A 12,775-nucleotide genomic window follows, 5' to 3' on the forward strand; every position below is an offset into this window, starting at 1 on the left:
TCCTGGAGAAGGGAAGAGACCTGCCAGCCAACACCAGACTTTGGGTTGCAAAAAAATTAAAACGTTATTTAAATGTTTTTTAACTGACTTTTACCAGAGGTAGGGATTGAACTCCCCACCTACTGAATGCCATTGTTTCCTCCAGAAGCACAAGCACACAGGAATTTCTTCTACACTCTGCCCCTCCAGTGGAGTCACTTCTCTCTGCACTTCATATTAGCAAGCAAGACATTTAATCTCCCTTTACCTAAGTTTACCCACACTATCTGAGTGCTGTGAATAGTCATGGCTGGAAAATGGGAACATTTTAAGGCAGTGGTTCTCAACCAGGGGTACGCGTACCCTTGGGGACACACAGAGGTCTTCCAGGGGATACATCTACTCACCTAGATATTTGCCTAGTATTACAACAGGCTACATCAAAGGCATTAGCGAAGTCAGTACAAACTAAAATTTCATACAGACATTTACTTTTGTTCATACTGCTCTATATACTATATCAGTGTTTCTCAACCTGGGGGGTCATGATTTATTTTACAATTATATGGTAAAAATAAGAAAGTAAGCAATATTTCAGTAATAGTGTGCTGTGATACTTTCATATCTTTATTTCTGAGTTTGTGAGCTAGTAGTTTTTAAATGAGGTGAAACTTGGGGTACACAAGACAAATCAGCCACCTGTAAAGGTTGAGAACCACTGTTTTAAGGGACAGTTTCCACCACAAAAGGTCTCTTCTTTTCAATGAAAAATTTCAAAACTCAATTTTTTTTTACCAGATCTTATTGTGAGTAGAATTGGGCAGGAAACAATTTTCCCATTCTGCAAGAAATTGAGAGTTTGAAAAATGTTCCTGTCCCAAACAGAAACAAAAATGAATGTTTCATACCCATATATTGTAATTTAATAATGTTCCACTGGTTGCCAACGTATGAAAGCTAAATCCGACTTGGAAATTGTTGGGAAATGGGAAACCCTCAGCATTCAAACCCAGTATTCCATTCCTGGAGAAAGTTGCAGATCTCACAAGCTAAAAGGCAAAGAGATGATGAATTAGGTTTTCATGTATCACTTTTTTTACTGGACTGCCTAAGATAAGTTATCAAATTGGTCTCTCATTCTTTTATTCAAGCTAATATACACATGAACGGACTCTAACTGAAAACATATAACAGACAAATTGAGAGTACAGTACCTGAGTTTCCAAGTACAGAACAAGTATATACACTTTGTTGGTATCCATGGAGTCAATCTTGATTTGAACCAGTGTAAGTAAACTGAGGCCCATTTAGTATAATACACGGCTCTGCTCTGTTTACTGTCTATGTTATCAGAAAAGGCCAGATGATTTTATATTCAAAGACAAAAAGTAGGCAGGCAGGGTCGCTGTCCACATGAATGAACTTTGGCCTGGAATGAATACATTCAGATTTGAATCCCTTTCATTCATCCATTAGGCAGTGAGGCCAAGAGTGCTGTAGTGGCAGCAGACTCAACCTCAGTGGAAAGGGAGGAGGAGGAGGAGTGACAAGAGTTTTTCAACAGGAAGTGACTACCATGATCAAACCAAGTGGCATACACAGAGTTGAAAGGGAGTCCCACCCAGTTGGCTGCAGCAGGAAGAATAGTGAAAAGGGCTCTGGGGATGGATTTGCACGTTTGAAGTTGTGACAGCCCTGGGATGCAGACAAAAACTCAGAGGATCCATCGGGGTAGGAAAAGGAAGTAAGAGATGACTACCTATGCAGACCCCATACACAATATCACCCAATGCGTTCCGCAAAGCAGAGACAGCTACTGGTCCACTAGTCACATTTTTCAAGATCATTTAAGAATAAAAGTACATAACTTGAAAATCTGGAGACATGCTAAAAGACTAGAAGAGTGCTAACGCTGTGCCAGTATTCAAAAACTGCGAGCGGTATGACCTGAGTAACTATAGACTGGTTAGCCTGACATCAGACCTAGGCAGATCAATGGAAAAGCTGATACAGGATTCAACTGATAAATAATTGAAGTACAGAAATACAATTAAGGACAGTCAATATGATTTTATGGAAACAAAAGTCTGATCAAACAAACCTGATTCCATGCTTTGATGAGATTACAAGTTTGATTGATAAAGATAACTGCATAGATGTAATATATTTAGACTTTTGTAAGGCATTTGACTTAGTACGTCTGACATTCTGACTGAAAATTTAGAATTATGCAATATCACAGGTTAAATGGATTAAGAACTGGCTGACATCTCAAAAAGTAATTGTCAAAGGGGAATCATCATTGAGTGGGGTGTTTCTAGTGGGGTTCCTTAAGGTTCAATACTAATAGGCCCAACACTGTTCAACATTTTCATCAATGATCTGGAAGCAATATAAAAATCACTGCTGACAATATTTGCAGATGACACAAAGATTGGCAGAGTGGTAAATAATCCTGAGGCCAGAACAGTCATACATAGTGACCTTGGTAGCTTGGTAAGTTAGACATTCAGGAACAAGGAACACAAGCCATAACTAAAAATGGAGGACTGCATCCTGGAAAGCCGTGATTATGAAAAGGATTTAGGGTTCACAGTAGACAAACAACTAAGCATGACCTCCCAATATGATGCTGTGGCGAAAAGGGCTAATGTGATCCTGGGTGGTATAAACACAGGGGTAGTGAAGAGGGGTAAAGAGGTGTCCACATTTTAAAAAAGATGCTGAAAAGTTGGAGAGGGTGCAGGAAAGAACTGTAAAGATGATTTAAGAGCTTGAGAAAATGCCTTACAGCAAGAGAATAAAAGAGCTCCATCTGTTTAATTTATCAAAAAGAAGATTGAAAGGAGACTTGATTACAGTGTGTAAGTACCTCCACAGGGAGTAAATACTGGGTACTAAAAAGGGCTCCTTAATCTAACAGAGAAAGGTATAACAAGAACCAATGGCTGGAAGTTGAAGTCAGACAAATTCAAATTAGAAATACAGCACAAATTTTTAACAGTGAAGGTAATCCGTCATTGGAACAAACTGTCAAGGGAAGTGGTGGATTCTCCATTTCTTGATGTCTTCAAATCAAGACCGGATGTCTTTCTGGAAGTTATGCTTTAGCCAAACACAAGGCTGGGTGAAAGTTAATGACCTGTGATATACAGGAGGTCAGACTAGATGATTTAACCGTTCCTTCTATGAATCTGTGAACAACAAACATATTAAAAGCAACTTTGCAAATTACCTTCCAGTCATTGGAACACTTCCTACTGACACCAATGGTCTCAGTAAAAGTAACAGATGCAGTGACGGGGTTTTTTACATTCTTCATGCAGCCACGGAATGGAGATGTAGAGATATTAAAGCTGGTTTCAGAGAGAAAAATGTAATTTGTTACCTCAATCACACAATAGTACAACAGTCAGTCAACAGAATGATATGAAATAGAAAAATAAAATAGCAGATTCCAAGATGAATCCTTATTGCACACAAATTTTCACTGTCATGTCCTGTCACCCAGTTAACAAAGAGCCAGATGATTTTCCACAACTCACAGATTTTGACATATATTTACACATCACATACAACATACAGAATCTGAGCCCAGTCCTCCAATAGGATATAACCAAAACCTTTTACTGATGTCAGTTGAGTGTGTACCCAACAGAAAGGCTGGGCCTGCTGACTTTTTAAAATAGTAACTCACCGTTCCCGCAGAGAAGATGGAATTCCACCCAGGTAGTATGTGGTGAATTTAAAGACATTGATGTTGGCTTTAATCCCAGGATTAATCGAAACTAACTTTTGTCTCCCAGAAATGTATAATTTAATCTGAAATGGACAGATAGTGAGAATTAGTGCACACAAAATAAACAAGAATAATTTAGCACATCAAAATGTGCAAACATAGAATAATACAAATGGTCTAATTTTGTTCTGATTTACACCAGTTTAAATAAAGAGTAACTGCATTGCTTCAAGTGGATTTACACTACATTTTGTAAGTAACAAATGCTTAAAAGAGGTATGTATGCAGATTTTTGTGCATGGGTGGTCTAGCAATGAATAGATATAATCATAGTTAGTACTTAGATTATGCATTTTATTTGCAGATCTCAAAGCACTTTTGAAGGAAGAGTAAGTATCATTATGCCTATTTTACATCAAAAGAGACTGAGGTGATGAAAGGTGATGTGACTTTTCTAAGTTCACACAGTGAATCAGTGGCAGAGAGGGAGCAGAACACAGCTCTCATAACTTCCAGTCCTAGCCAATGGAACCCACACCTTCTAGCAAGTGTGGCACCCAAAGTTGAGTGGCAAAACTGAATAGTCACATGGTTTGGAAGGACTCTGACTCATGAAGTTCTGAGCGTGAGTGACTAGTACCATTCAAAATCAGGTGCTAAGTTTCTTAATTAGCAAAAGTGTGTTCTGTTTCATTTTACTAATAAGTTTGGGTCTCTGCAGTTTTTCCAGCTACAATCAGAACTTGAATTAGCCACTCCCTTCTCAGTGCATTTCCACACACACACACACGCACGAAAGCTGCATGAACTATTCACAGTAAACAAGTTATTCATCAAATTTAGCCCTCTTGTTTGTGAGCAAATTGTCTACAAACAGGTTGTGATTTCTACAAATTAATATGGTGTTTGAAATTCCATTCGTATTCTATGCAAACATATCTCTGCCTACCAGTTGCTTACAGCTGGTTCACTGGGAGTACTGCTTTTGGCTTTTATATTTGTAAGTCAAAATTGAGATGTTTTGATTGGACACATAGGTCACATCTTGACTGGATGAGAGTGACTTTTAGAATTAGGTTTCTGACTTAAGTACTCATGTATATGAATTCAAGATGTGCCTTTTGTGAATGTTCTGCAATATTCTCCTAAAATTTGCTGTTTAGGCATATATTGCTGCCAGTAAACATAGTTGTTAAAATATCCAAGGAAAGCTGAACAAAAAGGGACACAGACAAGCAAAATCATTTTAAAGTTTGAACGTATGTTCACAAATAATTATTTGTAATATTTCCCGAGCTCTAATTTATACATACATAAACACATACACCATTGTTATTTTTACTTTTCAGTCACATTTTTTTATTGTTGAAAAATCTGTCTATTTTAATAGTAGAGTTTAACTATACTTTTGGCCAAAATAATCATCAATAAAGGGATCTGATTATGTGTTTCAAAGCAGACTTCATATAAATAGCTCCACAAAATAGCACAAAATGCTTTTAAGCTGATGAGATAAAAAAAGCAGTTGTATAAAGGTCAGTTAAAAGTTTTTTCTTAAAACTGATCTGATAAAAATACCAAGCTAAACATTAAAATAATGTTGGTATTTGCAATTAATATGATAATCCTTAACTAAAGCAATACTGTCAGGGTTTCCTCCCCAGTCTGAACTCTAGGGTACAGATGTGGGGACCCTCATGAAAGACCCCCTAAGCTTATTTTTACCAGCTTAGGTTAAAAACTTCCCCAAGGCACAAATCCTTCCCTTGTCCTTGGACAGTATTGCTGCCACCACCAAATGATTTAGACAAAGATTCAGGAAAAGGACCACTTGGAGTTCCTATTTCCCCAAAATATCCCCCAAAGCCCTTTCACCCCCTTTCCTGGGGAGGCTTGAGAATAATAGACCAACCAATTGCTTTTAATAAAAAGTACAGACCAGACCCTTTATGTTTAGGACACTAAAATTAATCAGGTTTTTAAAAGAAGAACTTTATTATAAAGAAAAACGTAAAAGAAGCACCTCTGTAAAATCAGGATGGAAGGTAATTTTACAGGGTAATAAAAAGATTTTTAAAACATAGAGGATTCCCCTATAGGCTCAACTTCAAAGTTAAAAAAACAGGAATAAACCTCCCTCTTAGCATAGGGAAAATTCACAAGCTAAAACAAAAAATAACCTAACGCATTTTCTTGCTATTAGTTACAATTTTTGTAATTTTAGATGTATTATTTTAGGATCTTGTTAGGAGCTGGTTTACCTGGTTGGTATCTTTCTTTGTCCCAAGAGGGAACAACAAAGAGAGCACAAACAAAACCTTCCCCCTCCCCCCCCCCCCCAGATTGAAAAGTATCTTCTTTTCCCATTGGTTCTTCTGGTCAGGTGCCAACTAGGTTAACTGAACTCATTAATCCCTTATAGGTAAGTGATTCTGTACCTCTGGCCAAGAGGGATTTTATATTACTGCATACATAAAGGTTGTTACCCTTCTCTTTATATTTATGACAAATACACTTGCAAGAGGGCAAGTCGTTTGAGTGGTTATGTGCCAGGAATAGTTTACCCACAGAAATACATGATATTGAACAGTGTAAAGATTAATTTCCATATGAGCTTCACACATAAGCTAGTGTTTTTCTAGCCTAATCATCTAAAAAGAAAGGCAAAACGTCACAGTCAGAAGAATTTGAAATAGGATGTGTAGCTTCAGCCATTATGATCTATATATTTTCAGAAGTTCATGATACTTTTAATAAAAGATATCATTTGTTTAAATGACATACTTGCTTATATGTTCCATCATTTACAGCTGCTTTCTTGCTTGCTATTTCCTTTGGAGGTTGTGAGTCAAGTTTGTATCTGAACACCAGATGGCCATTTTCAATATTCAAACTAATGAAATGATCCTGCAATAAGAAAAAAAACCACGGTGTAATATATCATATGTATTTTTATTGTCTTGTAAATTATTTTAATAAAGTTAAATAATACTACTACTCTTATATAGCACTTTTCACCAGTAGATCTCAAAGCGCGTTACAAAGGAGGTGTTTACAGATGGAGAAACTGAGGCATGGGGCAGTTAAGTGAGATGCCCAAGGTCACCTAGCAGGCCTCTGGCAGGGCTAGAAACAGATCAGAGGTCTCCTGAATCCCAATCCAGTGCTCTGTCCTCTGGGCCACACTGCCTCCCAGGACAGGAAATAATAACAAGAAAATTTTTGGCAAAAAATAAAAGATAATATAAAACATTCTAGAATGTACTCTTAATGATAAATATAATTAACTCAAACTCAGGAAAATGAATCAACTCAAAAAAGTACCATCATATCTCTACAAAATTTTGATAGCATCCTTTTTTTATTTCAAAGAAATTGCTATAATAAAATTCGGTAACAAGGCAATGATTTATTATATTAACAAACATACCAAATATGTCTATAGCATTCTTATTAGATAAGTAATACAACAGGCGATATTATCATTACTTCTAGCACCTAACAGATTACCTGAAGCCTCAAAGTTTATAGGAATCATCACCTGTACTCTAAGTTTCTCCTTGCTCTGTTATCTACCAGAACTAGAGCTGGGCAGAAAAAGGTAACTCCATCTGGTGTGTGGGATTTCAATATTTTGAAATTAGGTTTTGTTCCAGTTTGGAACAAATCTGCAAATTTCAAAATTTTCCAAAGAAATGGAATTCAGCCCCAGAGCTGTGGACCCTGGAAGCCTAGACTCACAGCTGACTGGCAGGTAAGCTGTCAAGAAGGCGGTAGGGCAAACTGCAGGAAACCAGGCGGGTTTCCACTGGAACTTTGGCAAAAGAAATGATCTCTGCAACACTTTCAGATTTTGCGGAATCGGCAAATACTAATGAAAATATGTTTTGTTGGAATTTTTCCAATCAGCTCTAATCACAATACCTAAATCAAAAAAGCACTCATCTCAGATACCAGTATAGGGCCAAATGTTCCTCTAAGTTACACTGGTACAACTCCATTGGAGTCAATGGGTTCAACTGGAGTAACTGGGAGCAGAATTTGGCCTATAATTTTGAAAGGTAGCCACAAGTGACTATTACATTTTTTTGAGTTACACAATTCCCTTTGTCATGTACCAATATCACAAAAATAACTGCTTTGATGAAAAGGAAAAATGTATACAGAGTCCTTTTAAAGGAAGGTTTACATTACCAAAATGTCATTTATCTGTAACATGATGCATAACAACAATGTATTTTTCTTACTCTTTTGGGGGTCTCTTTCAGAGCCATATACAGGGTCAAAGCAGTTAAAACTGCAGCCCATCTATTGCATTTTCATTAATGCTACCATCCTCCATTTCCAACTACCTCTCCTAACCTCAGTGGCTTTGGGAGAAGTGAGATGATTTGATCCTTACAAATTATTCGTCACCTTCTACTTGTATGGGGTATTTCAGGGATGCACATTACAATAGTAATTTCCTCTTGAAAGCAAGACAAAGATTTGACTGGCTCAAGAATAGCCTTTTTTAAAACTTATCAGGTCATCACAACAAAACATTGCCACCAACAATTCTCCCTCTGAGCCTGTTTCTTCTAAGATGGAGATGCCATCATTCACGTGAGTAATGGGGCAATTCTTCACCATACAGTACCTCACACTCTCTATTTACTGCTATAATCAGCATCTGTTCTTTAAATGTCTGTTTCTAAATTCTGTTATAATTAATATTCAGTAGCAATAAAACATAGGACAGAATTTGCTAATCCATTTCACAGATGGCTATGGTAGTTTTGAGAGCTATTATTCCGAGCACTTTCTCAATTAATTTCAGTTTTCAAATTATTATAAGAAGTATATATAGTACTCAAAAGTTAGAATCACTCCATTAGTTACCTGGTTTTCTGCAAAAAACACCAAGCCTTCATCTGCAGTAGTTTCAATTTCCTGCTCGTAGAGCAAATTAGGAATATTTGCTTCTCTAGCTGTGACAAGTGCATAGCCTGTGCCTTCAAAATAGTTTTGGTCAGACTCTGCTTTATATCTGTAACAATGAAACATCATAAATCAGAATATATGGGAGCAAATAATTGCTACCACATGGACATAACAAGAACCACAATAAATGTAATTTTTAAAAAAGCCTAAAACAAAATATTCAGTAACAGGGGTGACCAGATTCTAGTAATGCCAAATCCTGACCCCACTGAAGTCAATTTCTCATTAACCTCAGTGGGATTAAGATATGGTTCCTACAGAAGAAAAATCTTATTTAAAATGTTTTAGTGACCTGATGTTTCTTTTTAATGTCATTTTAGGCTATAAAGAAGCCAAACATTGTATGCCGTGGAGCTGAGGTGTTTGAATATGTGTCTGGTTATTAGAATATTTGGGTGGCAGGGTATGTGAACTGAAGTTGCTGTGGGTGTGAATGCTTTAGTAAATGGTAATTTGCCCTGATTTTAAGTGGTCACATCAACAGGAAATACACTTAATCTTAATTTATCAGTGATAACGTTTTTTCAATTTCTTAATGTAGAACACTTGCTGTGTTTATTTCTTACCTACTGCATGGCTCCACTTCAGTGGTATTGAGATTAAATGTCCTCTTGAAGTTGTACAGGCTAATAACATTCTCATTTAGGTTGTCTAATTCAATGCAGCCTTGGTAACGAGGGTAGTCTAGTGCACTGGGAGGCTGCAAAAAATAAAAGAGCCATAAAAAAAACCAACCAAAACATCAACATCAATTTAATAATGTTTACACAGACATGAAAACAGTAATGCTGTAACTATTAAAATGTATTGTGAATAAATGATATTGTTTAAGCTACATGTTGCCATCCAAGAAGCACTGTAACATGGTATAAATAATCAAAAGTATTAGCTATAGAATACTCAATAGTTAAAAATCCCTATTTATGATGATTAAACACTTTTACAGGCCAGAATGATATTTCTATTTACCTGAAAATCTGGTGCGTATCCTCCCACATAAAAGACAACACTGCTGGGGTCCAGATTTAGGAGTGTGTGACTGCTCCCACTGCTACTGTCAAAAGTCTTCTTGTCTGAGGTTGCTGCTTTAACGTAATTCAACTTTGCATACTGGTAAATCCTAAAAGCAAAGGGAAAAAGTAAAGGAATAGCGCATTTTATTAATAAAGTAACATCTAAATATGATACAGAAAAAAGGGATAGAGTGGGTTGTATTTTAAGAGTCTTGTACCTTTCAAACTTCACCCGATCCAAAGTAGCTTCCTCAGTGTTACTCTCAGTCACTGATGGGTCCACTTCTATTTCGGCTTCATTGCCTCCCAGGTTATAAACACAAATGAGACGACCATTTCTCACAGCCATACCAATGTAGTCCTTGGAAGCCTAAAAATAGAAGAGCAAATCAACTATCAATGAATGATTGATGCTAGAGCTGGTAAAATATAGTAGAATTACTTCAGGACACTACAATGCTTTGAAAGCTATCCTCCTAATGTAGCAATCATTGCATTTAGAAACTTTTTTCAGTTTACTAATTTTGGGATGGATGTTTTGTAGCTTCATTGGCTGCTCTGTTTCAATAATAATAATAATTTCAAACCAATTTAAGAGTCCTATGCACTTGGATTGAATGGAGTCCAAACACAACTCTTACTTTTATTACTATAATAAAAATATTACTTACCAATAAAAATGCTTTCTACCTTTGTAGTGCCTTCCACATGAGGTTATCAAAACACTATATACATACTAATTACTTTAGTCTCACAATGCCTCTGCGAGATAAGTAAAATGGAAGAAACAATATTAAGTCCAATTGCTCCTATTGAGATCCCTGGGAGCAATAATCTTCCATACAATTACCCTTTTATTTCTCCCATACAGAGTATTTCAATAAACCTCAATCAAAGCCATCATAGGCCAAATGTTCAGAAAGACTAGAATCGTAGAACCATAGGGTTAGAAGGCACTGCAAGGATCGTCTAGTCTAACTCCCTGCCAAGATGCAGGATTTGTTGGGTCTAAACTATACAAAACAGATGACTATCAAGCCTCCTTTTAAAAGCCTCCAGTGAAGGAGCTTCCATGACCTTCGTAGGCAGTCTGTTCCATTGTTCTACTGTTTTTACATTTAGGAAGTTTTTCCTGAGATTTAATCAGGAAGATAAAATCCACTGCGGAATAACTGCACTTAAACATGTACCTGCATATCCACCACATTTATAGTGAATGTATGTACAGGTGGGTAACTGAGCATACAAACTGATAGGTGGTACCTATATACGTAGGAAAATTGGGGAATTGTTATAGATGTTTGTGCAAATGGGAGTGCATGAGCAAGAATGTATTGTTTTGCATATGCAGGAGAAGGAAAATAAAGAGGTAAGGGACTAAATTTTAAATAAGAGGACCATTTATACACCCAATTAAGAAAAGGTTTGTTATTAGTTATACTGCAGTAACACTCAGAGGCCTGAAACAGGATCAGGGTCCCACGGTGCTAAGGGCAATACAAACACATAGGAAGCCCGAAGCAAACAAACATTTTTACAATGAAGTCCATGGTTACAAGTTAGGGTCACTGCCAAGATTAACTGGTGGCATCCATTATTGGGAAGTAACTTTTAAGGCAGAACAGCAGGATAAGAGAAATAGACATTTGCCCAAACAGTTATGTGTCCAGTGGACGAAAGGGCTATGTTTCTTCCCAATAAATGTATTCCTACACATAAAAAAATTAAGCTAATGGAAGTTATCTACATTGACATCCCTTTATACTCCAAAATGCATTTTCTGTTCTAAGTATTGGAGTAAATCAAAAGAAATACCTACATCCTTATTACCCAGGTACATTACAAACATATTTGAAGTCTGTTTCAAGCCATCTTGTCTTGGCAGAGGTCTTTGGAGGAAAAAAGAAAGGGAAGTATAGCCTCTCAAATCCTCAAGATCACTTGGAGGTCGAACCTCTACTCCAGAACGACCATTGAACCTCATGGGAATAGCAACCTACCAAGAAAAACAAACACAATAGGGTAAACATTTCTACCTTTAAATTAAAAAAGGCATCACCTCCCTAACAACACTGGTTTGTGTCCGTGCTAAGTGACCTATGACTAACAGCCATGGATTGCTACAACACTGCAAGATCAGACTCTAAACCAACATAATTATAGAGAAGTGTAGGTACTACTCTACTATTACTAATACTTAGTACTTATGCAGCACTTTATATCTTCAGAAATTAACTAATCAGTTCCCACAACACCTTTGTATTGTAATTATTATTCCCATTTTACAGCTGAGGCAACAAAGAGTCCAGGTCAAATGGAGCTGTTAGTGCTCAACACCTCTGAAAATCAGGCCTCTTATTCAGATGCCTACACATGGATACAAATGCCTCACTTTAGGCACTTGGGTTGAAATTTTGGTCTCAATGCTTTGCGCCAGCCCTAGATCTCAGGCCCTTTGCTCAGTTCCCTAGCTTCACTGCCTGTCAGGTACTACAACATGCAGCTAATAAAGATATACAACACCAGTATTCTTGAGAAGTTCTCTTTAGGCCAACATCCGAGCAAAATCTTTTTCAGTGTGGACCACATCTTAATGGAGAGTGTCTCGTGGACACTTGCCCTGTTATTTGTGATCACATCATCCCGTGGCAATCAATGGGAAAATGATACTATCCAAGTAATGTATATTTAGCTGCCTTTTAGTGCAATACAGAGGTTAGAAACAAACATCAGCAACCCTGTGTGACCTGCCAGCTCTCTGTGGATCGCCAGTGAATCACAGATCAGTTTGAGAACCTCTGTTCCGATCAATAGTGACTGGCTTCAAAGAGCAGCATCCAGCCCTCCTCCACTGGAGAGAAGGTCACCACAACAACGAGCCTTTGAAAGGAGAGGAAATACCAAAATGGGAATTGTAGGGATGATCTTGGCTAGGAGAGGGACCTTGGAGTGGGGCAGAAGGAAAGGTATACTATACTGTTGTATCTAGTTTATTCTGGCGCCCACCACCACAGTATCTAAAGTGCTCGCTAAAGCCAACAGATTAATTTTTATGTAGTAT

General features: G+C 37.2%; 1 protein-coding gene across 6 annotated transcripts in view; it reads right to left on the reverse strand.

Annotated features, from left to right (window-relative positions):
- The window catches only part of LAMA3 (laminin subunit alpha 3), a 185,984-nt gene that overhangs the window by 10,129 nt on the left and 163,080 nt on the right, over positions 1 to 12,775 (reverse strand). For all 6 annotated transcript variants that reach the window (XM_043539735.1, XM_043539734.1, XM_037892741.2 and 3 more), the window contains 9 exons: positions 11,534 to 11,710; positions 9,933 to 10,084; positions 9,671 to 9,821; positions 9,268 to 9,401; positions 8,600 to 8,747; positions 6,503 to 6,625; positions 3,677 to 3,801; positions 3,215 to 3,335; positions 888 to 1,028 (listed from right to left, as the gene is read on the reverse strand). In XM_043539735.1, the coding sequence (XP_043395670.1) occupies positions 888 to 1,028; positions 3,215 to 3,335; positions 3,677 to 3,801; positions 6,503 to 6,625; positions 8,600 to 8,747; positions 9,268 to 9,401; positions 9,671 to 9,821; positions 9,933 to 10,084; positions 11,534 to 11,710 (1,272 nt within the window). The remainder of the gene's footprint in view (positions 1 to 887; positions 1,029 to 3,214; positions 3,336 to 3,676; positions 3,802 to 6,502; positions 6,626 to 8,599; positions 8,748 to 9,267; positions 9,402 to 9,670; positions 9,822 to 9,932; positions 10,085 to 11,533; positions 11,711 to 12,775) is intronic.

This window comes from Chelonia mydas, chromosome 2, assembly GCF_015237465.2.
Source record: "Chelonia mydas isolate rCheMyd1 chromosome 2, rCheMyd1.pri.v2, whole genome shotgun sequence".
NCBI classification, from domain to species: domain Eukaryota; kingdom Metazoa; phylum Chordata; order Testudines; family Cheloniidae; genus Chelonia; species Chelonia mydas.